This window comes from Dipodomys ordii, unplaced genomic scaffold (assembly GCF_000151885.1).
Source record: "Dipodomys ordii isolate 6190 unplaced genomic scaffold, Dord_2.0 Scaffold18, whole genome shotgun sequence".
In the NCBI taxonomy this organism is placed as follows: Eukaryota; Metazoa; Chordata; class Mammalia; order Rodentia; family Heteromyidae; genus Dipodomys; species Dipodomys ordii.
This window is the reverse complement of record NW_012267234.1, coordinates 18,850,259-18,877,778: the sequence shown is the minus strand read 5'-3', so window position 1 is coordinate 18,877,778 and position 27,520 is coordinate 18,850,259. Positions and strand designations below refer to the sequence as shown.

Here is a 27,520-nt window from a genome sequence, read left to right as displayed (position 1 = left end):
GGGAGGGAGGGGAGGAGGGGAGGAGCGGGAGGGAGGGGAGGAGCGGGAGGGAGGGGAGGAGGGGTTCTCGCGGGGGCGCGCGGGCGGGGCTCCGCGGAGGAGGAGCCAATCAGGCTCACGTCGGGGCCTGGAGACGGTGATCAGGCGGGCGGGGCCGGAAGCCTTCGCGAAAGGGGCGGGAACCAGGCTACGGAATGGGGCGGGGCAGGCGTGCAGCTCTCTCAGACTGGCCAATCCGAAGACGGGTGGCAAGAGCGGTATTCGCCTCTCGCTCCCTGCAGAGAGCGCTGTGTTTCGATAGGCTGCCAAAAGCGGTCTTCCGGTCGGGGGCGGGCCCTGCACCGTGGCGGGAAAGTGGCGTCGGTAGCGACGCTTCTTACTCCGAGCTCCCCGCCGGCCGCTGAGGCCGCCATGGACGCCGCCGAGGTGGAGTTTCTGGCTGAGAAAGAGCTGGTTACCATCATCCCTAATTTCAGTTTGGACAAGATTTACCTCATTGGGGTGAGGGCGGCGGGCGCTCGGGGCGGCGGGCGCTCGGGTCGGGGGGCGGCTCCTGCAGTGACACCGGGCCCTTCGCAGGGGGACCTGGGGCCGTTTAACCCCGGCCTTCCCGTGGACGTGCCGCTGTGGCTGGCCGTCAACCTGAAGCAGAGGCAGAAGTGCCGCGTGCTGCCTCCGGCCTGGATGGATGTGGGTGAGTGCGCGCAGGCGCCCGGTACCGCGGACCCGACACCCGGGGACCCAGGCACCGTGGACCCTCGACACCCGGGGACCCAGGCACCGCGGACCCCGGCACCGCGGACCCCCGACATCCAGGAACCCGGCACCGCCGACCCCGACGCCGCGTACCCCCGACATTCGGGGACCCCGGCACCGCGGACCCGATACCCGGGGACCCGGCACCACGGACCCCCGACATCCGGGGACCGCCGACCCCGACGCCGCGGACCCCCGACATTCAGGGACCCCGGCACCGCGGACCCCGACACCGCGGACCCCCGACACCCGGGGTGGCACTTGTAGGCCAGGCGAGGGCTTTGTACCCGAACCACGCCCCCTTGACAAACTGGACCTGAATCCTGCTGTTTATTCTGTCCTTTTCAGTTAAAATGGGGTCTCTGAGCTTTTCTTTGCTCTAGCTGGCCTGAACTGAGGTCTTCCTGATCTCAGCCTTCCAAACATGTTGGGACCGCGGTGCCCAGGAGGCTCTCCGGTAAAATGGGGTGGAGAGCTTTGACTTTGTCGAGTTAGCCTCGGTTTGTGATCCGCCCCTCTCCCCCACTACAGCAATGACAGCAAAAGCTTAACTTCCTGCCTTCCGGAAAGAGTTTCAAGCAGACCTGGAATCATCTAGTCAATGTTAAATTATTCCAGAAGGGCTTCTTCTTTAATGAATTTGCTGGTTGATCAAATAAGTAAATACGAAAGGTTAAAAAAAAGTCTCATCTGTAGTGATGATAAAACTTTTAACCTTTCATTTCAGAAAAGTTGGAGCAGCTGAGGGATCATGAACGAAAGGAGGAAACATTTACCCCTGTGCCCAGCCCTTACTACATGGAGCTCACCAAACTCCTGTTGAATCAGTAAGTAATTGTCAAGGCCCAGGATAGTGGGTTCTAGTCCTCTACCCCCACCCTCTCTTCCTTGGCCCTTGTTCTTTACAGTCGTAAGTAGCAGCCCCATCTCTACATCTGCAGGACTGCTGGGCTCCCCCATCCCCATTTTCCCTTTGTGTTACCTCTGCCTCCACAATACATCCCCCTTAGTTCTTCCATTCCACTCTGGAATGCACTGGGTCCCCAGCACAAGCCTTTGATGCATGCTCATAAAATGAATGAGTGGAAGCAAAAAGATGTGCATGTATGCGTGTTTTGCCAGGGAGGTATTTAGAATTTAGCTTGCAAAATGCCAGGCTTTTGAAGCTTTCTGACCATCTTTTGGCTGATAAATTCAAGAGCAGAACCAAAACTGGGACTGTACCTGTGCTTAGAAAAACTGAAATGTTAGGGCCCTGATTGGCATGGCTGAATTTAAAGGAATCTGGACATGTCACATGAACGTGCCTTGTGTTGCTAGAAGCCTGCAGTTCAGTTCTTCCTTCTATCAAACACAATGACCAGCAAGGTGCTTGTTGTGCAAGATCTGGAATTGGAAGCAGAAGGGAAGCAGGTTAAGCTGCAGTACATGCGGAGTGCTGGTCAACAGAGCCACAGGCCTGGATCTTGGGGGTCCTGGGGTATGGGAGGGTACTAAAAGGGAGGAGCTGTGAAAGGTGCAGGTGAGGGAGGGACTTGAAAGTAGAGTTGAGTGCAGAGACTGGGTAGGTTGGGGAAGGGGGTGGGGGCCAAGGGCTGGGTTGGGAGAACCTAGAGGCACAGCCTGTCCAGGGGCCTGTCCATTATTTTAGTGTTTGAAGTTCCAGGTTTTTACTGTGTGTGCACTTTCTACCAAAATCTTTGTTCTATTATTCAGTTGGGCTACAGGACCCAATTTCAACTTCGTTATGAATTTCAGTAGATAAGAACCTGGGGTTTGCTGCTGTTTAATCTGTTCAGAGCACAAGATGTAAATGTTCGGGTTTGTAGTACAGTTCACTACATACATTGCATGCCATAGATCTGCTTCCTACCAGTCTTGAGCCACTGTGGCATGCGAATGAATGTGCAGCATAAGCTGGCATGCCGAGTGAGGAGTATTTGCTTCTGCTTTATCGGGTCATTTGCCTTCCTTCAAAGGCTGGTTTAGGAGGGCTGATACTGCCATGCTAAGCTTCTACCCAGAATTGCACTGTGTGAACTTTTACACTGTGTCTACTCATGTGTGCTTGCTTGCTTCTGTGTGTAACTGCCTTTTGTTTTGGCTGTACTGTGGGACAGTCCCTCCCCTTCAGCTATGTCAGGCACAGGGTGGAATGTGGGTTGCTAGGTTCCTGTCTGGGTGGTTGTGAACCTGGGCTTCTATTGAGATGTGTTCAGTGCTGCACACTGTGGTAGAAGGCACGGCCTCTGAGCCCAGCCTGCTTGGAAGCTCCACAGCAGAGCACCCTGTACCCTGACAAGATTAATGAGACCGTTCTCTGGGGCGCACACAAGTTCTGTGGTCAGCTGGAATGTAGCATGGATCCATGGATCCTTGGCACTGGATTTAACCTGTTCAAGACTCAAATCTGAAGACAAAACTTTTTTTTTTTTTTTTTTTTTTGTGGGTCGTGGGGCTTGAACTCTGGGTCTGGGCGCTGTCCCTCAGATCTTCAGCTCTCAGTCTCCTGAGTAGCTAGGATTACAATCGTGAGCCTCCAGCCCCTGGCTGACAAAACCGTTTTTGCATCTGGAATAGTTCAAATGTTTCATCTGAATCCAGTCAGCATTTTTGAAGATATGTTTCTGCCCAGCGTTGCTTTCATTTATTTGGTGTCTTCACCCCTCCTTTAGTGCTTCAGACAACATCCCCAAAGCAGATGCCATCCGGACCCTCATCAAGGATCTGTGGGACACACGCATGGCCAAGCTCCGGGTTTCTGCTGACAGCTTTGTGCAGCAGCAGGAGGCGCATGCCAAGGTAGGCATCGCTGGCCCTTCTGCTGCTGCTGCTGCTCACCTGCTGCTGCCCAGCTCTGCCTGCCAGTTCTGATGCTGCCAGAGTGTCACACAGCAGCCTGCTTGCTCAGGCTGTTACAAACAGGAATTGCTAGCTGTGCTTTTAAGACCATTCATTGGGCTGGGTAGCAGTGACTGATAGCTAAAATCCTAGCTATTGAGGAGGCTGAGATCTGAGGATAGGGTTCAGAGACACAGGACCTGCCTTGTTCTGACTGCCCCCCTCTGGCCCCAGCTGTGCATTCTGTCTGCTCTGTCTGCAGACAAATCTGAGAGTCATCTTCAGCTAGCCAACAAAAAGCTGGACTGTAGGTATGGCTCAAATGGTTCAATGCCAGCATGAGCAAAGAAAGCTGAGCAAGAGCATAGGGCCCTAAATGTAAACCCTAGTGCAAAAACAAAACCACCACCAAAAAAACAAACAAAAAAACCCTACTCACTGGGGCTTGCCTGTAGAGGCCCTGGGGGTTCCATTCCCAGCAGCGTCCCCCACCGAGTTTATTCAGTACAATGTAACTTTGTCTCCAAAGCAAAATCTCCTTGGCTTAGTTGGTCTGCCTTTTCCTTTAGCTGGATAACCTGACCTTGATGGAGATCAACACCAGCGGGGCCTTCCTCACACAAGCGCTCAACCACATGTACAAGCTACGCACAAACCTGCTGCAGCCTGCGGAGAGTGCCCAGTCTCAGGACTTCTAGAAGCCTGGCACTTACTGCAGATTTGCTGGGTGACGTACGAGTGCACAGGACTTGGGAGAGGTACTTGTGCTTCTGGAATCCTGGAGACTTCTTCCTGTGATGCCAGGGGGCCAGCGGAGGCATCTCTGAGTGTGTGAGAACACAGAATGGTGCAGGGAATGGATGTTTAATATCAGCTTGTGGTTATTCCTCAAACAGCTCCTGAGTGCTCAGTTCCCCACGTAATTCTAGAAGCCAGCTTTTCTTTGGGGCTTCAGGGTTAAGTTCTGGATGTCATGCTATACTGAGTTCGGGAACAGGTGAAGCAGCAGTGGTGAGCCCCAGGGCCCTTGTGCAGCCTTCTTGGTCCTCATTTTGTGGGCTGCGTTTAATGTGCAGGTGCTCCCGGGGGATGGCCGGTAGAGCAGCCAGTGATGTTGGCCCGATTCGTGCTTACCTAATAAAAATGCCATCAGCTCAAACCTGGTTTATCTGATTTTGTTGAGTTTTTTCCCTGCCTAACTCCCAAGTGAAAGGAGTGAGCCTTGTAGTCCAGGTGACCCCAAAACTGCATTGACGGGGAGTCCTCTGTGCTAGAAGATGTCTGGTTCGTTTATTAAGAAATTCTCTAGTGCCAAGGGAGGCAGAAGACTGCTGGGAAGGGTGGGACTGGCACGCGATTCTTGATATATTCAAGGAAAATGCTTTCTTTCTAAGAGAAAGTTCCTTGCAATTCACTGTAGCATTTTTTAATTGTTTGGTCCCTTAGCCTCGGAGGGGAAGCGCTTAGCCCAGTGCCATCCAGCAAACTGACCATTCGATTTTAGAACCGGCCTGCTTTTAACTGTGTGTCCAAGGCTGCAGGGAGTCCTGGGAATGCGCCCAACCTCATCACTCAGACGAGGCTGGCCTCTGCCCTTGGCTCACAGGACTCAAGCACTGTTACCCCAGCCCAGGCGTCTCGGCCATAGGTGCTGGTTATTTAAACACCCACGGGCCAGGCTGCATGGCAGCCTATGTATGTTACAGTGCTGTCCAGAGCTGGTTTCAGGGGCTGGGACTTGCCTTTCTATCTCCGCCTTAATCTGAATCCTCTTCCTCTTACGGCGAACTACTGGTTACCATGGAGGCCAGGGTGCCTGCCTGTGTCTCTCAGATCTCATCTTTAGTACCTGGGCCAACTGAGTGCCAGATCAGTGTCTTCATGTTTGAGTTCTTTTGGGGAACTGGGGTATGCTCATTATGATATAAAAAAAGATCTTCCTCTTAAATGATTTAGGACGATTTTATTTTTTGGGTGTTGTCAGAAATTACAGCAATATATTCATAAATACCTAATTACTACATTCAACAAATAATATTACAATACAGTTAAACAAGTACACTTAGAACAGGTTTCATTTCACAGCATCTAAACTGCCCCCAGTGACCGAGGCACTGTTGTACTCCCTTCTGCCCATCCTAGTGCTGAACATGGGGCGCACGAGCAACATCACCGGTGGGCCGGCTTCCTCAGGTCAAGGCAGAGACTAGGAGTTCCATTAAGCACTGGGTCAAAGGTAGGGGGCAGGCTACGGCAAGGAGTGAAGTCGAAGCTTGGTTACTGAAGTATAGATTGCTGCCGAGCAGCTACAGCGTGCGCTTGACAGAGAAGCTGTCTGTGCTAGCCAGCTCCCTCTGGTGCTGGGTACCTGCGTTTCTATGCTGTCTGTGGCTCAGAGGGAAAGGGGCTGTCAGCTTTTAAACTCAGCAGTTGGGTTTTTTGTTTTGTTTTGGAGATTTGGCAGTATTGTGAGCACTTGAGGAAAATACCGTTCTGCTACAAACAAGATCTCCCATGCTTTAGCTTTTTTCTGATGAAGGTATCCTTTAAATAATCTGAATTTTCTTGGGGGTGCAATCCATTAGTGCCTAAGTGTTTTATTTCTTTACAATTAGAATATAGACTGCAATGTTGCAAATCCTATTTTGGTCACCTGTCTGAGGCAATGGCAGGAAGCATGGAATTTTGCCATGTTTAAAACAAAAGTGAACAAGAGCAGCTGGTTTTAAAGAGGATGGAGTGTGTGTCTGTCACAAGTTTAGTGACTTCCCTGTCAGGACGGATGGGGCTCTCTTCCAGGTGATGCGGAAGACACATGGCTGAGAAGGACCCAGATAGTCACAGAAATGCTGACACACGTGCACCATTGGTTCTAGAGAAAATCTGATGTACTACTAAACTTTTGTCTTTGAAATGCAACCGGAGCAAGCTGGCCAGAGCCTCAGAGGTTGTGACTGCGTTTTGTCCTTTGCTGTGAACAGACTTAGATGTTCTGTGTTCTTCTAGAATCATCTGAAGTGTTCCCCGATTATAAAAAGAATTCATTCTTGGGCAGGAAAGCCATTGCTAGGCAGCGTCTGGTGCTTGCACTTCCAAGCACCTTTCTTAACCTCGGTTTCTGCATGCTGCCTTACTTGTCTGTACTTGCGCTGATTGTCTTATTACTTCTTGAGCACAAGAGCACTTGGATGTGAACAGGCTGGGGCGCAGTGAGGAGTGTGATGGGAGTATGGGGCAGTTTTCAGTGGAGGGGTCGTGGTACTTACTGCCCCCTCAGCCTTCCCCCCAATAAGACCAACAAGGACACTTCTCAGACGCAGACAAGGCCGGGCCTTTCCTTCCACTAGGTGATTAGATTTACTTTTTCCCTTTGCTTTAGCCAAAGCCACCACGTGTCTGACGTGTGGAGTGCTCAGGTGTGGACTCTTAAGCCTTTATTTACTCCGTAAGTAGCAAGCAGGTAAGCAGAGAAGTGGAGTGACATTTTGCCCCGACTGCAGCTCTTGGTCTCTGCAGGGGAAGAGGCCCAGGTCATAGCCTTTTGCTTTTTCCAGGCCTCCTGGCGGAAGGAGGCGCTTGCTGACTGCTGGCAGTACGGGCAGCGCTTTTCTGTCTGAGTTTGCTAGTAACGGCAAGGCTCTTGGCAGACGCACAAAGTGAACTGTGTGGGGGCAGATAAGCAGCGCCGTGCCAGCTGTCAGCAAGCTGCTCAGCACAGCAAGGGCTAGGACTCAGGGCACTGCCCCCGGGAGCAGCAGCCAGTAAGTGCAGCTGCTGGTGGCCGGCAAAGGTTGGCGTGACCGCTCCCCACCCCCAGGCCAGCAAATGGCGAGGGCCTGTTCCAGTAGGAAGTGCTGTTCTGATCTGGATCCAACACTGCCTGAAGGGGCAGTACAAGGCAGCGTATTGCAGCCAGTGGTGGGAACAGGCTGCTTTCTATACCATCACTGCCAGTTCACCCCAGCCACTGCTGGCCTACTTGAGGCCACCTTACAAAGCCTGGCACTCAGTAGCTACTTGGGTTCCTACTCTGTACGCGCTCTTGGCAATGTTAGGGTTCTGCAGCAATCACGGCTGAATGGTTCTTGGAGCAGGGCATGTGCGCCGCTGTCAACTTGCACGGGATCTGCGTGTTCCCACTGCCTGCCCCTCGTGACCCAGCTGCGCGCTATCTGCTGTTACCTGGTCTGGGGTAGGGACAGGAGGAGGTAAGGAGTAATGCATGGCTTTTCTGCATCAGGTTCTGGTGCAGTTCAAAGTAAAAATGAAGTGATAGCATAGGCGCCAGTGATAAGCTCTTTTTGTGTTGCTTCTCCTTTTAATTTTTAAAAACACTTCAATATTTTAACGTCCTGACCAGCAGCAGTACAAACACTAAAAGCAAGGGTTTTTCCCCCCAAAAAAACAAAAACAAACAAAACCCCCAAAGAGGAAAAACAAAAATTCCCCCAAACCACATATTAAAAATGGCAGGCTTTTTATAACAATAATTAAAGTAATAAAAACATACAAAACTTTTTTTTAATATATATACACAGTACAAGGCTGAAGCACCTTTGACTTTTCTCTCAAAATTTATGTTTGTATGAAACCATCACCCACCCCAGTAACAACTCAGCGGGTGTGAATGTCTACATAGAGCTCTGTACATCCTCCCCCACACGTGACAAAAGGTACCTTTAGTTTGTGGGTTTATCTCAGGTGAGAGCGTTTCCAGAGACTGCTCTGTGTGCCCCTAGGACCTGTGGCTTTGAAGACAAATAGCTTTTGTTTGTAGGAAAGTGAAGCAAGGCCTTCCCTGACAGTGCACCCGGCCTGCTTTGCAGCCAGGGGGAGCCTCGCTTCCAGGCAGAACGAGGTCCCCGTGGCCTTGGGCCTGTGCGCTGGAGCTGCAGCACAGGAACAGCCAGCGGGGCGGGAGCCCCTTCCGTGCGCTGGGGGTGACGCGTGACATGGTTTTAGTGTTGGGAATGGAGCCTTCATTTTCAGATTAGAACAACAACAACAACAACAACAGAAAGACCTATGTGGGGGAAGAAGGAATAAAACCACCGTGAGAAAGGAAAACTCGAGGCCTTCTACACTGGCTGCTCGCTGGTGACAAAGACCATCTGGCCGCACTGAAGTCGCGGGGAACTTATTCCTTTGTTTTCCTGGAGCCTGGAATCCTTTGCTTCATGCATGGCACATTCTTGTTTTTTAAGCTTCAAACCTCCCAGTGAAAAATATTAAATATTCAAGGTAATAAAATAGATCATATTTCTATACTATAGGTTCCGCCTGTGCAAGGGAACTGTCACCTGGGGTGACCCTTAACGTAGCCCCGCGGCCAGTGCAGTGCAGGCAAGGCAAGGCACTTGCGTAAGTGGTCCAGTTCTGCCTGGAGGCGCTCCCTTTCCGACACTACCTTCTGCTTCTGACTCCTCAGCTCCTGGGGAAGAGAGGGAGATTCCTGTCAGTGCCAGCTGTGGCGAGCTGGGAAGGGGGACTGTCACACCGCGGCCTCCGCCCTGATGGGCCCCAAAGGGGGATGACATAGCACCGCCCCCTTCCAGGATCAGAACTGGGCAAGTTCAAGGTAATTCCCCTTAGCCAACCCTTTGAATAATGAACAGATGCCTGAGTTTCCCCAAAATTACAGAATTTTAGTCTTTTTTTTTAATTTTCATTTTTGGTCGGTCATGGGGCTTGAACTCTGGGCCTGGGCGCTGTCCCTCAGCTCTTCAGCTCAAGGCGAGCGCTCTACCACTTGAGCCACAGCGCCACTTCCGGTTTTCTGGTGGTTTATGTTTCACGGACTTTCCTGTCCAGGCTGGCTTTGAACCGCAATCCTCAGGTCTCAGCCTCCTGAGTAGTTAGGATGACAGGCGTGAGCCACCAGCACCCGGCAGAATTTTGGTCTTTTAGGAATAGATTAACCCCCAAATGTGCCTGTGCCAAGCCCAAACCCCATGTGTCCTGAGCTCCAACCCTACTCACCGCCATGCTGTGGGAGAGCTGCTCTGCGGTCAGGCTGAGGCTGTAGTGCTGGGCCTCCAGCCGCCGGCACTGGGTCTGTAACACCTGCCGCTCTAGGTTTTGTTCTGAAAAGACAAGAGGTGGCAATATCATCATGGTCTGGGCCACACATCTTCACCCCAGTGCCCCCCTCTCCAGCGTAGCCTGCCAAGGGCTCTCCTGTGGACCACACTCCCTGCCCTTTGGGTTATGACAACAGTGTGTGCATGCGCGCGCATGTGCATCCCTGCTTGCTGGTCCTGGGGCTTGAACTCAGGGCCTGGGTGCAGTCCCAGAGCTTTTTTGCTCACAGCTCTCTCTCTTATTATTTGAGCCACACCTCCACTTTTAGATGTTTTCAGTTAGTTGAAGATTCGCAGCTCAGGGGCTTCTCTTATCTGGGCTGGCTGTGAGTCTGGGATCCCGGTCTCCTGAGTAACCAGGATTCCTAGTGAGCCACGGGCACGTGGCTTGTAAATGAACCCAACCCAGGGGGATGAGCAAGGATCCAGAGTCAAAGGCAGTTTAATTAGGAAGGCATTGGAGGGATCACTGTTGTCCCTTAAACAAGCTATTAACCAAATAAAGTCTGATTTAGCAAGACACCAGACCAAGTTTTGATAGCAGAGGGACTTCGGGCCTTTAAGGACAATTTTATCTTTAAAAATAGGATGCTGCCTGATTTTTTTTTTTTGGTTGGTTGTGGGGCCTGAACTTTGGGCCTGGGTGCTGTCCCTCAGTGCTTCAGCTCATGGCTACCGCTCTACCATTTGAGCCACAGCGCCACTTCCAGTTTTTTCTGCTTATGTGGTGCTGAGGAATTGAACCCAGGGCCTCATGCATGCAAGGCAAGCACACTACCACTGAGCCACCTTCCCAGCCTAATGCTGCCTGATTTTAGAGGCAGAAACAATGGTGATAGCAAAGCACATTCAAACAGCATGAAAAAGCCAACCAAACAACCACGACAAAAACCCACCAGGAATAAAACAAGAAAAAAACCCAAAAACCCAAAACTGGCTTCTGGGAAGCTTCATTGTTAATGAATGCTGCTAAGTTTCAAAGAATCCCACCAGTGCCTCTTAATTCTACCTTAGAGATTCCAGGCGAAATCCTAGCAGGATCTTTCCTAAAATATATGGGAAAAAGCTAAGAGCCAAGAACAGCTGAGCAGTAGCCCAGAATGAGTCAGGCAAGCTACAAGTATCCTAGTGACTGGGGTACAGGATTTCCAAACAAGGCGTCGCAAACCTGAAGATTGATGCCTTTTGCTCCATTAAAATTTAAAATGAGCCAAGCATTGGCGGCTCACACTTGCTATCCTAGCTACTCAAGTGGCTAAAGTCTGTGAGACTCTTAGCTCCAATTAACCACCAAAAAGCCAGAAATGGAGCTATAATAACAAAGCCCAGGGACATAGCCTTGGAACTGAGTTTCAAGTCCCAGCATGCGCGCGCACACACACACATGCACGCACACACGCACATGCACGCACACGCACATGCACGCACACACACATGCACGCATACATACATGCACGCGCACACACACATGCACACCCACCCCTATTTGAGAGCGTAAGATACTGCTTCTGAAGACATGTAGATGATTAAATAATGACAGGTAAGGGAGTTGCAAACACATGCAAACGTGAGGGAAGGAAGCAAACCGAATGTGTGACTGGTGTCCTGGCTACGCTGAGGGAAGGTGCGGTTCATGAACGCTGCTCGGCTGGCCTTGAGCCTTGCTCATCCTCAGCTCTACCTCCCAGATGGCTGGGGTCACGGGGGGACCCAGTTTGTATAGTATGGTAGCACATGACTGCATTTTTAATGTGGTCACTTGATGCAGGAGGTGGCACTGGTCTGAGACCTGCTAGCCACCGCTGTCCAGCTTTGTCCATGTGCGCAGCCAGCACACCTCACTGGAGTGCAGGAGGAGGGGCTGGTGCCCTGTCCCCCCCCCCCCGGCACTCTTGTGGGCATCCTTGGGGAATGCCAGGGCCAGGCTTGGGACCTGGCATAGGACCCACGTCCTGTGGCTTCTCCAGGAGAGCCCCAGCTGTGCTCCCAGGAGGACGGTAAGTGAAGGGCTAAATAAAAGCTTTGGCACAGGCTAGCCTCCGCAGAGTCCCCAGAGGTGAGGTTCAGAGTGCAGTAGCCCAGTTTGTGTGAAGTGTGTATGGCCGGGGGTGGGGGTTCAATCCCCAAGGATGACAGTACCAAGTATGGTGACAGAGTGGGCCATTGTACCATCAGAGGTACCCAGTACAGCAAGGCCCCTTTGGGGCTGTCCCCACGGAGGCCGGTGCCCAGGCTGGCGTTCTAGTAAATTCCCCGGCAGGGGGAGGAGGAGGAGAGGGTATTTGGCATGGGTGAAATGGCCTTGGGGATGGTGGAATTAGCCTTCCCCAGGCCTGGGCCTAGCTGAGCCCAAGTCCTGCCAGAGCGTCCATCCCAGCCTGCCCAGTACCTTCTATGTGTTCTTGGTAGGCTTCAAAAATGGCCTCAATCCCTTGCCACTTGTGCCTGGGGGCTTCCTGGTCCTCCTCGTCCTCCTCGTCCTCACTGCCGTCCTCCTCCTCCTCCGACTCCCGGTCTGTCTCCTGCACAAGGGGGCCGTGCCCGCCTGCTGAGGGCTCCTGCTGCCCGTTGGGCTGGGACGGGAGGAGGCGGCTGGAGGACTGCAGCTCGGGAATGTTGTAGTGGACAGATGCGTCGACCTTGTGGTTCTGCTCTGCAGACAGCACAGCCGAGCTCCCTGGAAGAGAACAGGTGTCAGGCACAGGGGTGGCGGGACTGCAGCTCTCCAGGCGGACAGCAAGACTCCAGAAGTGTGCAGGAAAAGGGTCTGCCCCAAATTCCCGCATGAGCCCAGCACAGTCAGGGACAGCGCGAGGCGGCCACGGAGGGCGGCCGGCCTGCGGTCCTGTCTGGTGACACGTGTGATCTCAGCCCCGCTCATCTGGGCTTGCATTTCTTCACGGAGTGCACCCAGAGACAGCCCTCTGGGGTGAAGGGCATAAGAATGCTTGTCCCTGCGCCAGCGTTGAGCATGGCTGTGACCTCTGCAATGGTGCGCACCATCTGGTGGCACAGGGCTGCTGGCAGCCCCCTCACGGAAGGGCGTGGCGGCACGCACATACCCACGTGGGCCTGCGCTCCCTTGGCAGAGGGCTGCCCACCGTGGAAGGGTGTGTCCGAGGGGCTACGCAGGAAGGCCCGTGTGAGGGCCACGGTGGCTGAGGACACATCTGCGCTCGCCGTGGCCTTTTGGAACCCTTTCTTTTTGTTGGTCATGGGTCTTGAACTCAGGTCCTAAGTGCTGTTCCTGAACTTTTTGTTGTTGTTGGTCATGGGGCTTGAACTCTGGGCCTGGGCGCAGTCCCTCAGCTCTTCAGCTCAAGGCTAGCGCTCTACCACTTGAGCTACAGCGCCACTTCCAGTTTTCTAGTGGTTTACTGGAGTCTCACGGTCTTTCCTGCCAGGGCTGGCTTTGAACTGCGATTCTCAGATCTCAGCCTCCTGAGTAGCTAGGATAACAGGCGTGAGCCACCAGCACCCGGCTTCCTGAACTATTTTTGTTGGTGGTGGTCGTGGGGCCTGAACTCGGGCCTGGGTGCTGTCCCTCAGCTCTTCAGCTCAAGGCTAGAGCTCTACCACTTGAGCCACAGTGCCACTTCTGGCTCTTTCTGCTTATGTGTTGCTGAGGAATTGAACCGAACCCAGGGCCTCGTGCATGCAAGGTAAGCACTCTACCACTGAGCCACCTTCCCAGCCCTGTTCCCGAACTTTTTTGCTCAAGGCTAGTGTTCTACCATTTTGAGCCATAGCTCTGCTTCCTGTTTTCTGGCTGTCTCCCAGACTTTCCTGCCCAGGATAGCTTTGAACCATGATCCTCAGATGTCAGCCTCCTGAACAGCTAGGATTACAGGTGTGAGCCACCGGCGCCTGGCCCAGACACATTCTTATGAAAACTCTAGTAACATTCCTGGTTTTTATGGAGTCTTTTTGTTGTTTTCCCAATGCTAAGTAAGAACCGAACCCTAGGCCTCAGTCAAAAATGAAAAAATAAGAAAAGCAAAAGCAATGATGAGGACAGGTGCCAGCAGTGGGGCTTAGACTTGAGGCCTCTTGCTCTTGCTTCGTTCTTTGCCCAGGGCCAGTGCTCTCCCACTTGAGCCACAGCTCCACTGCTGGTTCTTTGCCAATTACCTGGATGTCATTCTCATGGACTTTTTTCCCTAGGCTGGCTTCAAGCCACAATCCTCAGATCTCAGCCTCCCAAATAGCATTACTGGTGTGAGCCACCGACACTTAGCTCCTGAGCAGTTTTGACTTGGAATTTACTGGGAATGAAGTTAGCCATTGGTCCCCTTCTGACCCCCACAGACGGGGGAGGCAGCAAAGCCTTTCTGAACTCAAGATGCAGCCACCTGCTGACGTGCTGGAAATGCAGCGTCCACACAAGCTCACCTGGAGCCTGGCAGAAATGAAGTAGTGCCTAGCAAGTGCAAGGCTCTGAGTTCAAACCCTAGCGCTGCTGGAAGTGAATGAATGATTGCCACGGGCCCCAGCCCCGTACCCGACAAGAAGCCAGGTCCTGGTGTACACAGAGGGGCCAGGGAGGCCCACGGCTACCTTGCAGCCGTGCCCCGCAGCGGTCAGCGTGGGACAGGGGTTCTGTACCTTTGTGCTTCTGCAGGGCCTTCTGCGTGGACTGCAGCACCGACTCGTGGAACTGATGTGCGAACTCCTCAGCCAGGAAGGGCTCCCAAGGCTTGCTCTTCCCGTTGACGCTGTGGGACAACGGCACAGGGATGGCCTTGGGCGCGGTGCCCCGGATGTAATGGAGCATGCTCAGGCTCTTCTTGCCCCGGGGAGCTTCGCTCAGCCTGGCCTTCTCACCGCCGGGGGCCGCGGGCTCCTGGGGCCTCCCTGTCTCCACGGCCTTTGGGACTTCAGACAAGGAGGTAGCGACGCTGACGGGCTTGTCTGGCTCCGGAGAGGCAGGCTGCGTGGCTGGTTCTTGAGAGAAAGTGAGAGAAAACAGAGGTCAGCACGGGGTGTCCAGGTGTGGCCCTGGGCTCTGGAAGCTTACACTCAACAGACTTAGAGCAAAGAACCCAGACTCTCCCCGTCTCAAGTCTGTCCTTGACTGCACCCCGAGGCCACGCGAGAAGACAGATGGCGGGAGGAAGCAGAGTCACGGCGGAGGGGTGAGGAGCCGAGTGGCCAGGCGGCCGAAGGCCTCCCCGTGTCCTTGGCAGGCAGAGGCGGCATCGGACGGAAAACAGAAAGGTGTGAGAGCAGGTGCCGAGGTGAGGAGGAGCCCGCGGCAGGCGGCAGAGGGGGAGGTGGACGGACAGATGGACGCGGCCCCACCACTGGCCTCCTGCCTTCTAGTGCCTCGCGTCCTAGCCGTGCAGCCGCAGCCGTGCAGGAGGGCGGGCAGGCGCGCCGTCTCCACAGGCCCAGTTCACAGCGGCGAGCGTGGGCGGCACTGGCGACCCTGAAGCCCGTGTGCCGGTGTCGGGTGGGGTGTCCTTCCCTTACCACTCGGGGAGATGGCAGCGCTGTCCCTGGGAGAGCTTGTCACCGAGTCTGCCACCGCTGCCGACAGTGCTCTCTGCTTCATGGCACGGAGCATTTCAACAAGTCTCTCTTTGTCTGTGAGAAAAGCAGCCTGGAGTTAAGGCGCGGCGTGGCTGCGGCCTCACGCGTGGGAAGGAAGCAGCCGATCCTCAGCTTCTCTGCAGGGCTGCGGCGCGTGGCCGGTGCTGGGCGCTGGGAGTGGCGTGCCCGCCCTCTTCGGTGGTGGCTTCTCAGGTGGGGGTGTTTTTAAGGTGAAGGCAGTGGCCCTGGCCCCAGCATGGGGGCAGCGTGCCCACCCTCCACGACTCCCCAGAACCCCGGCCGTGTCCTGAAAAGGAACGCAGGCCCAGCCCGCCACCTCCACTGCCTCCGCGGTGTTCTCGCCCAGCGGAGGGCTTCCTTCACTGCGCCAGGTGAAGCAACGGCTGTGCCCCCGGCTGGGCACACTCCCAGGGTCCGCCACTGCCCCGCGGAGGGTTTGGCACAGACAAACCAAGCTGCATTCCCAGCTCGCACACGGCCAACAGCCGGGCTTCTTCCAGCGGGGACCTGGATGCCGTGCCCAGGAGGTGGAAGCTGGGAGCCGCAGCCACTCTCTTCAGCCCTGGACCAGAGTCCAGAGGCTCTCCACCCGGCCAAGCGGCCAGACCCGTCCGGCGCACCCCTACGCACCCCCGCGCCCTGGCTCCGCTGGCAGAGCGCCAAGCCCAGGGGCCGAGCCGGCCTTCAGAGGTCCAGCAAGGCAAGAGGCGCTGCGCCGCCCGGCCACCCAGCCCAGTCCCCAGAAGCACGTGGGGCGGCCGGCTAGACAGACTGCCTGTGCGGAAGCAGAGTCCTCGTGTCCACCGCAGGCGAGCACCGCAGGCCCCCCCCCCCTGCTCCCCAGCCCAGCACACAGGCCTCAGCCTTACCTTTCCGCTTCTCGGCGCTGATGTGGGTCAGGTTGAAGATGGTCAGGAACCTCCTCTTCTCCTCAAAGTTGGGGCTGCTGTTCATCTCATCGGGGCTGTAACGGGTGGACAGGGCCAGTCTGGGGGACGGCGTCCGCCGCTTCCTCTGGGCGCCCGGCGGGGATGGGCTCCTCTCGCGCAGCAGCCGCCGCCGCTTCCTCCGCTTCTGCGCCACCAGCTCCTCCTTCTGCTGTTGGGTGGTCAAGCCAAAAAGTTGCAAAAACTCTAGCTTCTGGATTGGGAAAGAAAACAAATCAGCTTGACACCACTGGCAGCGGCCTGTCCGCGCGGTCCCTGCGCCCCGCCTGGGGTCCCCCAGTGGTGCCGCGGGGCAGGAGGCCGGGTACCTCGGAGGACGTGTCCAGCTTCAGGGGCGGCTGTGCAGCAACCCCGCGGAGGTGGGCCCTGACCTCATCCTCGTCGCTCTCGTCGTAGGAGTCGTCGAGGTCATAGTAGTATCCTAGGGGCAGGAACGGGCACGCGTGTGAGGGGACAGCGAGGCCTGGCCTGCGAACCCCGAGCTCACCCCCTGCAGACCGCTCTTCATGCCAAGGTCCCAGTGTCCTTAGTGGCTGGTGTGCTATGTGTGCACCCCCAGGAGATGAGCACAGAGCAGGAGAGCCCTCCCTGCCAGGCCCCTGAACCCCCCTACAGTGTAATGGAAGTGGAGGAGCCCTAAGTCAATCTGGACTCCACCAGCAGCCTGGGAAGACCATGTACACCGTAGCTTTAGGGAAGAGCGGAGCTCCAAGCCCGGCTCAACCGTGCACACCTGCAATCCCAGCACTCCAGAGGCAGAGCCAAGTCCCACACGAGCTGGGTCTGCGTTTCCAGGAGAAAGGAAACTCATGCTGAAGACGCAGCTGAGCCCTGTCCCAGCTCAGCTGCTGGGCCAGCTCTCTGGCGCCCGCCCCCTCCTCCCCCCAGCCGTGATCTGCCTTCAGGGCACTGCACCCCAGGGCATCCAAGAGGCCTACTTCTGTCCCTGCAGAACCCCCAGCCGTCTGTGAGCTTGCTACCTGCAGCTGCTGAGAGGCTGCAGCACGGGCAGCTGCATGAGGTGGGGTCACCCCCCAACACACACACACACACACACGCACTGCACACGCATACATATGCACACACACGCACACACACTGCACACGCATACATACGCACACACACGCGCACACACGCGCGCACACACTGCACACGCATACACACGCACACACACGCGCGCACACTGCACACATGCACACACACTGCACACGCACACATACACACACACGCGCACACACTGCACACACATATATACGCGCACACTGCACACACATACATATGCACACACGCGCACACACTGCACACGCATACATACGCACACACACACACTGCACACACATACATATGCACACACGCGCACACACTGCACACGCATACACGCGCGCACACACACACTGCACACACATACACACACACGCGCGCAAACACTGCACACGCATACACACACACACTGCACACGCATACATACACACATGCGTGCAAACACTGCACACGCATACACACGCACACACACCTTTCTCCTGGGCCTCCCGCCGCCTGCGCTCCTCCAGGTCCAGCTTGCTGACCAGCCTCCGGCGCTGCTGCAGAAGCTCATCATAGATGTAGGAGGGGTCGGGGCCCCTGGGGATGGGAGGGCAATAGGGGGACCCAGGCTTTAAGGGCCCGCTGAGCTCCCCGAAGGGGGCCGCCTGGGGGAGGGAGGGCCGCTGCTGGCCCAGGATGGTCTGTGCAGACTTCTCGAGTTCCGCAAGGAAGGGCCCAGGCCCATGCGGGAAGGCGGGTGGCTCCAGGTTGGCCGCTTCCCGGGCCGGTGGCTCGCGCTTGCGTGGCTCCTCGGGCTTCTCGGGGCAGTACACCCGCTCCACCTTCACCAGGGGCACCGGCGCAGCCTGGAGACTGGTCTCAAATGTAGCCGGGTGGCCGTGCAGGCTGTGGCTCTCGGCCCGCCGCGTCTCCAGGGCACTGTCCATCAGGGACACGGGGTTCCAGAGGGCGGTGGACACGGTGTGGAGCTGGGGCTTCGGGGAGATGAGAGGTGGAGGCCCTCCAAAGTGCTGCGGGGGGTCGCGGCTGGCCGGCTCGTGGCGGTTTGGTCCCGGCCTAGACAGAATTCAGACGGACTCGTCAGTGGGAGGAGCGGACCCGCCGGCCGGCCGGGGCTCCCGTGCCTGGTGCCTGGCTGCACCACATGTTCCCCTCCGGCCAGAGGACTGGACGTGGCAGGCAACGGGCAGGTGAGAGGCAGCCAGCCCACCCCCGCGGCCGGCTCCACCCCGGGGCCTTGGGGGCCCTTCCTTCACACGCTCTGCCTCCCCGTGAAAAATGTTTCCACCACGCATCTGACACACGAGCCAAATCACAAAAGACTACTGTGCTTTCACGAAGCTTATCTTTCTGTTTTACTGTGGGATCTTGCTGCCCACAGGTCCAGGGCAAGGTCTGCAAAAAAGGCCGGGCAGGGGGGAGGTTGGGCTGGGCCGCGAGGCCTCCCCAGCTCAGCCGGCTCTGCTCGCTCTGCCGGGCGGTGCTCACCCGTGTACCGGGGCCACCTTGGCGGACTCCGGCTTGCAAGCCTGGGGCAGCAGAGTGCAGCCAAGGGAGATGAGACATAGCGTCTGCAGGCAGAATAAAAACGCCACACACCAGAGCCAAGCAATAAACAGGTCTCGAGCGGAGAGCGCAGGGACCCCCGCCAGAGCCGAGGTCTCGCTGTGAGGCAGCGTGCGGCAGCCGCGCACCGCCCTCTGGTCCCTCTGGTCCCGAGGCCACTCGGGAGGCCGGCCTCCGCGAGGCCAGCCTCCGCGAGGCCAGCCTCCGCGAGGCCCGAGGGGCTGCCTGCGGCTCATTCCCGCCTACCACAGCCGAGCTCTGCAGACCCTCACTCGGCTACGCATGCAGGGAAGGGGGAAGAGGAACAGCAGAGGTCACCCTGTGCCCAGACACTGGGACCCCAGCGCCTCTGGCCCTGGCCGGCCTCACAGCCGGTGAAATGTGTGTGTGGGGGGGGGGGGTAGGAAGCGGGGACTGGCCCCTGCTTCCCTGCAGAGAGGAAGCCGTTTCCTGGGACCCGGCAGGCCGGGCATGGCGGCAAACAGACCCCCCTTCCCCCCAGGACTAGAAACTCACGCCCCCTATCTAACTTTGCTTTTCCTCCAATAGAAGTTAAAGGCAGCCAGTGGCCCCTCACCGCCCCCACTCCTGCAGAGGGAAGCGGGTGGGTGGGGGCAGACCCAAGGCCTGGCCGCATCTGTCTCGGCTTGGCCAGCCAGGGGCCCGCCCTGCGCGTGAGGAGTGCTGGGCTGCGTGGCTCCCCCTCCACGCCGGTCAGGGTGAGACCGCGGTCACTCCCCCGCGACGCTCAGAACGGAGCTGTGCACACAGAGCGGCGGCCCCACCTGGTGCCGTCCGGCCTGGGCTCCACTTCGGCGGCCACGGGGGGTCGGCCCATGTCCAGGTGCTGCTCCAGCACCTGCTGCCGGAACTCGGACACCTGCGACTGCCGGTCCTCCTTCTCCTGGCGCAGGCGCCGCTGCCGCGCCAGCCACTTCTCCTCCTCGTTGGTGCGCTGGATGAGCAGGGCCGTGGCTGCGCTGCTGCCCGGCAGGGAGAAGAGGCCGTGGTTGGAGATGAGGCTGGGCACGGTGTGGTGAGGGGCGGGCACCGGGTGCAAGGGGTGCTGCACGGGCTTCGGGGCCTGCAGGCCCCCGTCCTTCAGCTTCTCTGTGGGGGTAAACGCCGTCAGACAGCAGGCCCCACACCCACCGGCCTAAGGGAGCCCCGGGACGCGTGCGACGCCCCTGCGGCTTCCAGCGGTTCAGCGGCAGGCGCGCAGCGCCTAGCTGGGCACTCCCCCCACCGGCCCCGCTCAGGTACCTGCTCGGGTGGGGGTCAGCTGCTCGGAGGGCTTGCCGCGCTCCTCGGGGGCGTGGGGGCCGCGGAGGCCATGCAGGTCGGCCACCGGCAGGAAGGTGGCGGGCTCCAGCGTCTTGGCGGCCAGCAGCTCCTTCTCGCGGGCCCGCTGCTCGCGCTGCCGCTCCAGCTCCCGCTCCTTCTCGCGCTCCAGCTCCCGCTCCTTCTCCCGCTCGCGCTCCCGCTCGCGTTCCCGCTCCTTCTCGCGCTCCCGGTCAGCCTCTCGCTCCCGTTCTCTCTCCCTCCGCAGCTCCTCATCCATCTGCAGCCTGTGAAGCAAGCAGAGGCTCAGGCGCGGCCGTGCCGCCCGCCCCGCCTCATCGAGTAGGCGAAGATGCTGAGGACGGGGCGGAGGAGTCGCTGTGCTACACAGGAAACCACGGGGCCGCGTGTGCACACGGGGACGGGCCGGGCTTACCTCTCGGCACTGAGTCCAGACATGCGCTCCGAGTGCAGCGCGGCCAGGGAGGAGTGGGCGAGCTCGGGGGGGTAGCGGACCCCCGACAGGTGCAGGTGCATGGCCGACGGGTGCAGCGGCGGCAGGGAGCCAGGGGTGGGGATGGGGTAGAACGGGGACCTCAGGGCTGACAGGCAGTAGGAGTCGTCCATCCTGTTGGAGGAGGGCCGGTCGGATGACAAGCTTGCACCCACGAGACGCCTCCTCCGCAGGCCAAGATCCCGCTGCGTCCGCAGCGTGTCGGCCAGGCAGGACGCCACCCACGGCCGGAGGCCGGCAGCGCGGCCAGCACGGGCAGCCCCGCCGTCTCCAGGGCGCCTGTGGGTCCGGCTCATCAGGCCCGTGAGGACGCCGCGTGACCCCTGCTGGCCTGTCACCCCTCGCCCTCTTCACCCCTCGCCGCTCGCCAGCAGTGACCCCGAGGGCTCCCCTCAGAACCACAACTGGAATTGTAGGGGGAAGGCTGGGGGGGGTCTCACCTGAAGGCTGGGTGGGGGAAGGGGTGCGGGGCCAGGTAGCTGGGGTGGTAGTAGGCCGCGGCCGTGGCGGGGTCCAGGCTGAGGGGGGGCAGGGAGGACATGCGCAGGTCCTCAGCGGTGTGGTAGGGCCGGAAGCTTCGTAGGTAGTCCTCGGTCACGGTGTTGGGGGGCACCACATGGTGCACAGGCCGCTGGAGGCTGCAGACCAGGCCGGGGCTGCATGAGCTGGGCCGTGTCCCCCGCCCCAGGCCCACACTCGACCCTGGCCCCACCCCCTGGCCTGCCTTTGGCTTGAGAAGCAGCAGGAAGTCCACAACACAGGCAGGGAGCAGCTGCCCCCACCTGGAGGGGCTCCTGGCCCCTAGGACCAGAGAATGTGGTTGGCACAGGCGGGCAGGGCCCCAGGAGGCAGCCAGCATCTGGCGGCTCCACGGGGTGGTGCAGACCAGGCCGCCTTGGGCACCGGCCCACGCTGGGCACTTACTTGAGGGGAGGAAAGCGGGAGTCCTGCACGACGGAGCTGGGGGACAGGCCGAAGGGGTAGGGGGTGCTGAGCAGGTGAGAGGGGATGGCCGGGGCCCCCGCCTTCTCCTGGGTCAGTGGGGGCTCCACCACCAGGCGCTCCCGGCCGCTGCTGCCTCCCCTCGAGCCGGCATCCTGCTGGGGGACAGGCAAGGGTCAGGCCCACCCCACGCCAAAGCTGCCTCCCGTGACCGCCGCCTGCCATGGCCTCAAAGCCCCAACCAAGCGCAGCCTGTGCTCTAGAAATATCCCTCCCGTAGCTATACTGCGGCATGGGGAGGCCTGGGGGGGCTCCTGCCCTGCCCTGCAGGGGTCCGCAGCAGGCAGCAAGGCCAGACCCTGCCTCTCTCCCAGAGACCAGCTTCCAGCAGCTACTAGCCACAGGGGGCCTGGCTGAGGCCAGCCCACGTCTCATAAGGACCAAGGGCCCCTGGTGCTGCCCAAGCTGCCCTAGGAGGCCCGGGGAGCTGCCGAGAGGCGCAGCGGGGCAGGGCCGCTCACCGACAGGCCACACATCTCTGGGTCTGGGCTTGGCGAGGCCAGGAGGGGCAGCCTGCCGGCCCACGAGTCACCTCAGGGTCCTGGCCAAGAAGCCTCATGACAAGGCGGCGTGAGGACCACAGAGCAACGCCAGAACCCGGGGAGAGCGGAGAGGCAGGGGCCGGGCTGCTCCTGGGAGCGGCGGGCCCAGGGCCACAGAGCAACAAACCCTGGAGTGAAGGGGGCCGGGCCGACCCCCCGGTCCTCGAGCAACACCAGTGACTCCTGGGCACAGCCAGAGTGAGCTGGCAGCGCCCCCCGGGCTGTCAGCCCCTCCGCACGCCTCCCTGCGCACCCCCCAGCAGTCAGCGGTGACTAATTGAAGCAGACAGGCCGCTGATTGGAATTTTTAATGAGTGGCAACATCTGTTCCCTCCCCGCGCTCAGCTGGGCTCTGCTCTCGGCAGGGCCCTTGTAAGTTCACGACCTCCCACCCGCCTCTCCCGGAAGAGGTGTTCTGGAACATCTCAGGGGCGAGATGCACGCACGCCCTGCATGCCCCCTCCCCCAGGCCCTGTGGAACTGGGGGGTCTCCAGCTGTCAGTGGGCAGCAGAATGGGCTTTCTCCTTCACCAGACAGAGCCGGGCCAGTTCTGGAGCCCCATGACTGCTCCGTGACTCCCTGTCCTCCTCCCGACCTACTGACTGCAGGGGTGGCCCAGACGCTCAAGCCCTGAGCCACGGGGAGCCCCCTCCTGCCCCCTGAGACAGGAGCCAGGGGCTCGGCCACCACCCCACCATCCCCGAGTCCTGCGTGCACGGCTTCCTGGGAGGAGAGCAGAAGGGTCCAGCGGGGTGATGTCCTCAGCCAGGGCGTCCCTGCCCCCACCCCTTAGCGGAGATAGAAGCAGGTGACGGTGGCACCTTCCTGGCCTGGCTGAGGACAAACAAGGAAGGAGGGAGGCTGGAGAGCGGGAGGGGGCGGGGCGGGGCAAAGGGCTGCAGGAGCCACAGCTTGCTGGGCTTCCTCCAGCTGGAGCAGGGCCAAGCCGGCACCGGGCCCCTGGGAACTAGGTCAGCAGAGCCCAGGTGCCACGCGGGGAGCAGGGGGGGTGGGCAGCACCCCCAGCCTCAGGCATGGGGCAAGAGGCTGGGTGGCTGCCTGGAGGTGACCCTGACAGCGTGTCCGGCCCGCGGGGGCCTGGCAGGCGGGGCGCCAGGCAGATGGGCACACCAGTTTGTTGTTGCTGAGCAGGCTGCACACAGACGCAGCTGCAGCCATGAAAGGCGGAGAGCGGGAGGGGGAGCGGGGGGGGAGGGGAGGGGAGCAGGAGAGCGAGCAGGGGGGAGGGGAGCCGTCATTCTCCGGTGATTAGAAGCCTCCACACTCAGACAGGCAGGACATGCCCTGTTAGCTTCAAAATAGACCGTTTCTCATTCCATCTCCTCTGCAGCCCCGCTGCCCGAGCTGGAGACCCCCGCGGGGCCCTTGCTGTCCCCCGCCCCCGCCCCCCCGCTCCCCGCTGAGCCTCAGGAGCCCCCCTGACTCAGAGCCTCTCCGCCCTCTCCCAGGGGATTAAACTCTGAGCCTGGTGCCCAGCTGAGGCCGAGTGCTGCCCACAGCGGCTGCCCGGCCTCCTGGGGAGCGGGCTCTCCTGGCCCCTACCCTGCGTTTCTAGGCCTGTCAGGTGGCAGAGACCCCCAGGGGGACGGGGACAGGTGCCAAAGCGCGTCACAGGCAGGACAAGACCCCGGGCCGAGCCGGCAGTCCCTGAGCACCAGGCACGGGGCAGCTGACACGGAGGCCCCAAGGCCAGGCCGGCCCCTGGTAAGAGGCCATCTCCCCCACCCCCAGTCCCCAGGAGCACCAAGGGGACATGGCCCCCAGACCATCCCATCCTCCTCTGCCCTGTGCCCTGGAAGCCTGAAGCCAAGACAGACTTTGGAGGGTGGACAGACGCAAGGCTGCAAGGCCCCTCGGGCCGTGGAAGACAAGGGAGTGGAAGCCCAGCCGGCCCCGCCCAAAGCCCCCAGGGCCAGGGACCCTTGGGGGGGGCTGTCCTCCTCCTGTCTCTGCCCTGGACAGCCGGCCTCCCAGGGAGCGCGGCAGGGAGCGCGGCAGGGCCTTGGGAGAGCTGCCCCCCCCACGCTGTGGTTTAATTAGTGGTTCCGAGTGGCGCTGTCCCTCTGGGAACCTGCAGCTGGCGGTGGGCCCTAATTAGAAAGGCCCTGCAGGCCTGGAGCACCAGGCGTGCGGTCCTGACCCTGGGCAGGTGCAGGGGGCAGAGCACGGGGGGGGGGGGGGCTCACCTGGCGGCCCTCACTCCGCCACACGCCATTGACGGTCTTGGTGGGGGCGATGGTCACCACGGGGGGCGTGCTGGGGACGCTGTGGCCCCCGGGAGGGACGATGATAGGACCCATGGGCACGCGCTTGGGGGTGCTGGCCGGGGAGCTGTGGTTGGTGGCAGGAGAGGACACGGGGGAGGACTCGCTGCTCAGTGAAGACCCTGCGGGAGAAGAACACAGCAGCCTGGCTTAGCGGGAGCCATCACGCTCGCTCGCGGCCACAGAGAACACAGCCACGTCCCGAGCCCCACGCGGCCCCCTGCACGCGCGGATGGCAGGGGCGTGCACGCTCAGGGCCCGGCCACCTGGGGTCACTGGGGGCTCCGGCTGCCCTGTCCCTTGCCCCATGGGCCCAGCAAAGGGAGCACCGGGTGCCCCGGCGTGCGTGCCCACCCTCCCAAGTGCCCAGCAGACACAGCCCACACCCGGGGCGCACAGAATGTCCCAGGTGTCTCAGAAAGAGAATCCCTGCCAGGAAGCTCCAGGACGGCCAGAAAGGGACCTTCGCAGACTCCGTCTCAGGAGACGAGTCGAGGTGGTGGGCAGGGACAAGGGGAGGGGTGTGACACACACCCCAGGATGCAGCTCGGCTGTGGTGTGCCCACTGCATGTGTGACCATCCCCCGACTGTACTTCTGGAACATTCCCGTCCCTGCCCGCCCCCCCCTCACCCTTGGCAGAGGTCCAGGGGTACGCGGATGTCAGGACAGGGCCTTGATCCTGACGAGGCCCGCCCTGCACCGTCCTCTACCTCTGCACCAAGGGTGCCCCAGCCTCTTGCCCAGAGCCTCCTGAACCGAGTGTGGCACAGACAAGGCCCCCGGCAGCCGCCACCCAGTCCTCCCAGATCTGCCCCTCCCCCCGCCAGGCCCTGCGACCGCTGAGCAGCCAAGGCCAGGCCCCGAGTCTTCATGCTCCCTCCCCAGAGCCCTGGCCCGGCGGAGAGGTGAGGCCAAGGGCCGCTGTTTGGGATACACGTCCACACGGCCCAGTGGGGCCAGCAAAGCACTGTCCACCCCCCAGGGACTTGAAGCCCATGTGGACAGGGGCCCGGCCCGCTGTGCAAGCAGAGGCCCGGCTGGAGGAATTGCAGCAAGGAGACAGCAGGCTGGGACTGACCGCAGGCTGGGGCTGGCCCCCAGCCACTCGGACAAGCCTGGCAAGAGAACTCAAGGACCTTGAGCCAGGAAACCTTGGCCCCTGAGCCTCCCGAGTGCCGGGGCCACGCCTGTGCGCAGCTGAGGAGCCCCGGCTTCCCCAGGGGGCAGCCATGCTGGCCCTGCGCCCGCCGCCCAGACACACAACACCTGCGAGCACCGACACCCTGTCCAGAGACGGAGGAGCCCAGCCCACCTCAGCCAGCACCCTGAGCCCAAAGCCCCAGCCTGGGCTGGCTCCACGGCTGAGAGCCATGGCAGCTGCATGGTGTCCGGGGGCACCCAGGGGTGGAGGGGCTGCTGGGCCCCGGCCTCCCACGGGGGTTGGGGCTGACAGAGCCACACACGCCCTGGACCCCTGGACCCGGCCCTCCTATGAGGCCGAGAGGCCCCGGGGCCCCCAGCACCGGCCCTGCTCGGAGGCCAGCTCCTGTCCACTGATCTGAGCAGGTGGGCGGAGGGGGAGACCGCGCACGAGTTGGGGTCTCGCCTGGGGCAGGCAGAGGGAGGCCATCAGCAATTAGCGGCCTCATCTCCTGGAGGTGGCGAGGCCATCGATTCTTCCCAACGCACTGCCAATTAGCGAGGCTGGCACTGGCTCTCGGCACGGCTGCTGCAGGGAGGTCGGTGACTGCTGTAATTAACTGGCGGTATTCTGCCAGGAGTCCGTGACTCGGGACTGCAGATGACAAGAGGCGGAGGGCGGGCCAACAGCCGCCGAGCACCAACCTCGAGCCCTCGGGAAGGAGGCCGTGATGCACGGGGCCGCGAGCAGGCCGCAGACCTCACAGTCCCTACCACGGGGTCTTCAGGAGGCCCTGGCCGTGGCATCAGAGCATGGGGGGGGGGGCGAGCCTCCCGGCCCCTTGCTGTAGACAGACACACAAGGGAGGGCCCGCAACAGGCGGTGAGCGGCAGGGCCGGGGCGCCGGGCCACAGTGCAGTGCTCGGGTCAGCATCGGCTCAGCCACCAAAGAGCTGAGGAGCTGCCCTATGCTGCTGTGAGACAGAGCCCAGCTCAGATGGGGTGCTGGGGTCCTGCGCCCCAGCATCTATCGTGAAGACCAAGCCCACGGGGGAAGGGGCCGGGACGTTTGGGGACAGATTTTCTATGGCTGATTATCTGCCAATGTTGCTAGACAGAATGGCAGCCCTTAGAGCAGAACGGGGCTGGGAGAAGCCGGCCAGGGAGAGCCCGGGAGTGGTCCCAGGGGAGGTCCCGTAGCAGGGCCCAGGCCCAGACGGTGGGGTCAGGAACGGGGAGGAAGGACAGACGGCCGCACCAGAGGCTGGGGAGGGGCGGCCAGCACTCATGTCCACGGGTGCCACGAAAGCCACGCCGGGCCGCCTCCTGCCATTTGAAGCCTAGGCCAGCACTCTGCACGGGCAGAGCTGGGTGAGCTGGCCTGCTGGCCTCCAGCTGCGGCCTCCCGGGCCCACCTGGCTCCCGAGACTCCAGACTGACAAGACAGAGGAGAGCCACCGTGCGCACACCTGTGCCGCCAGACAGATGGGGCTCCAGACGCCCGCAGACGCCCCGCGCGCAACGGCACTGCCGACGCGAGGCGGCCGCGTCAGCAAGCCCAGCCCACTTGGCTGTTTGCTTTGCACGAGGCGGATTTCCGAGGCCTGGCCCATCCCACAGCCGACAGGCCAGCTTCCCTGGCCAGTGATGCCCAGGGTCAGGATCTCGCTTCCAGATGCACCAGAGACCCCTCAGCAAGCAACCGGACTGAGCGTCCAGTCCATGCCACGTCACCGTGGTCCCTCAGCGGGCAACGGGGCAGGGACGGCCCTGGGTGGGCGTGAGGGGCCGCGGCTACGTCCAGATCATCTCTGCGCCATCTGTGCTGTGACCAGATGTCGCAGGAGGCCGAGGTCACCCCCGGCTCGGGCACGGCGGCCCCGGGGACACAGCGGACGGCCGCACGGCCCGGGACCTGCAGTTCTCACACAGGGCGGGGCTTCCAGGTCTGGCTCTCCTCTGGGA

At 60.0% G+C, this 27,520-nt stretch overlaps 2 protein-coding genes across 3 annotated transcripts in view; one reads left to right on the top strand and one right to left on the bottom strand.

Annotated features, from left to right (window-relative positions):
• The first annotated feature begins 334 nt into the window (after positions 1 to 334).
• On the top strand, positions 335 to 4,756 carry Gins2 (GINS complex subunit 2 (Psf2 homolog)). The gene is made up of 5 exons (XM_013012795.1): positions 335 to 501; positions 580 to 694; positions 1,484 to 1,583; positions 3,432 to 3,558; positions 4,167 to 4,756. The coding sequence occupies exons 1-5, from the start codon at positions 412 to 414 to the stop codon at positions 4,293 to 4,295; spliced, it is 561 nt and encodes a 186-aa protein (XP_012868249.1). The 5' UTR covers positions 335 to 411; the 3' UTR covers positions 4,296 to 4,756.
• Positions 4,757 to 5,545: 789 nt separating this feature from the next.
• The window catches only part of Gse1 (Gse1 coiled-coil protein), a 63,454-nt gene continuing 41,479 nt past the window's right edge, over positions 5,546 to 27,520 (bottom strand). For both annotated transcript variants that reach the window (XM_013012896.1, XM_013012895.1), the window contains exons 2-15: positions 24,335 to 24,534; positions 21,507 to 21,679; positions 21,023 to 21,220; positions 20,505 to 20,696; positions 20,051 to 20,355; positions 19,573 to 19,897; positions 17,691 to 18,277; positions 16,486 to 16,598; positions 16,100 to 16,370; positions 15,150 to 15,263; positions 14,283 to 14,621; positions 12,067 to 12,354; positions 9,577 to 9,680; positions 5,546 to 9,028 (exon numbers count right to left, since the gene is read on the bottom strand). In XM_013012896.1, coding sequence (XP_012868350.1) covers positions 8,894 to 9,028; positions 9,577 to 9,680; positions 12,067 to 12,354; positions 14,283 to 14,621; positions 15,150 to 15,263; positions 16,100 to 16,370; positions 16,486 to 16,598; positions 17,691 to 18,277; positions 19,573 to 19,897; positions 20,051 to 20,355; positions 20,505 to 20,696; positions 21,023 to 21,220; positions 21,507 to 21,679; positions 24,335 to 24,448 — 3,258 coding nt within the window. In that variant the 5' untranslated portion in view covers positions 24,449 to 24,534 and the 3' untranslated portion in view covers positions 5,546 to 8,893. The remainder of the gene's footprint in view (positions 9,029 to 9,576; positions 9,681 to 12,066; positions 12,355 to 14,282; positions 14,622 to 15,149; positions 15,264 to 16,099; positions 16,371 to 16,485; positions 16,599 to 17,690; positions 18,278 to 19,572; positions 19,898 to 20,050; positions 20,356 to 20,504; positions 20,697 to 21,022; positions 21,221 to 21,506; positions 21,680 to 24,334; positions 24,535 to 27,520) is intronic.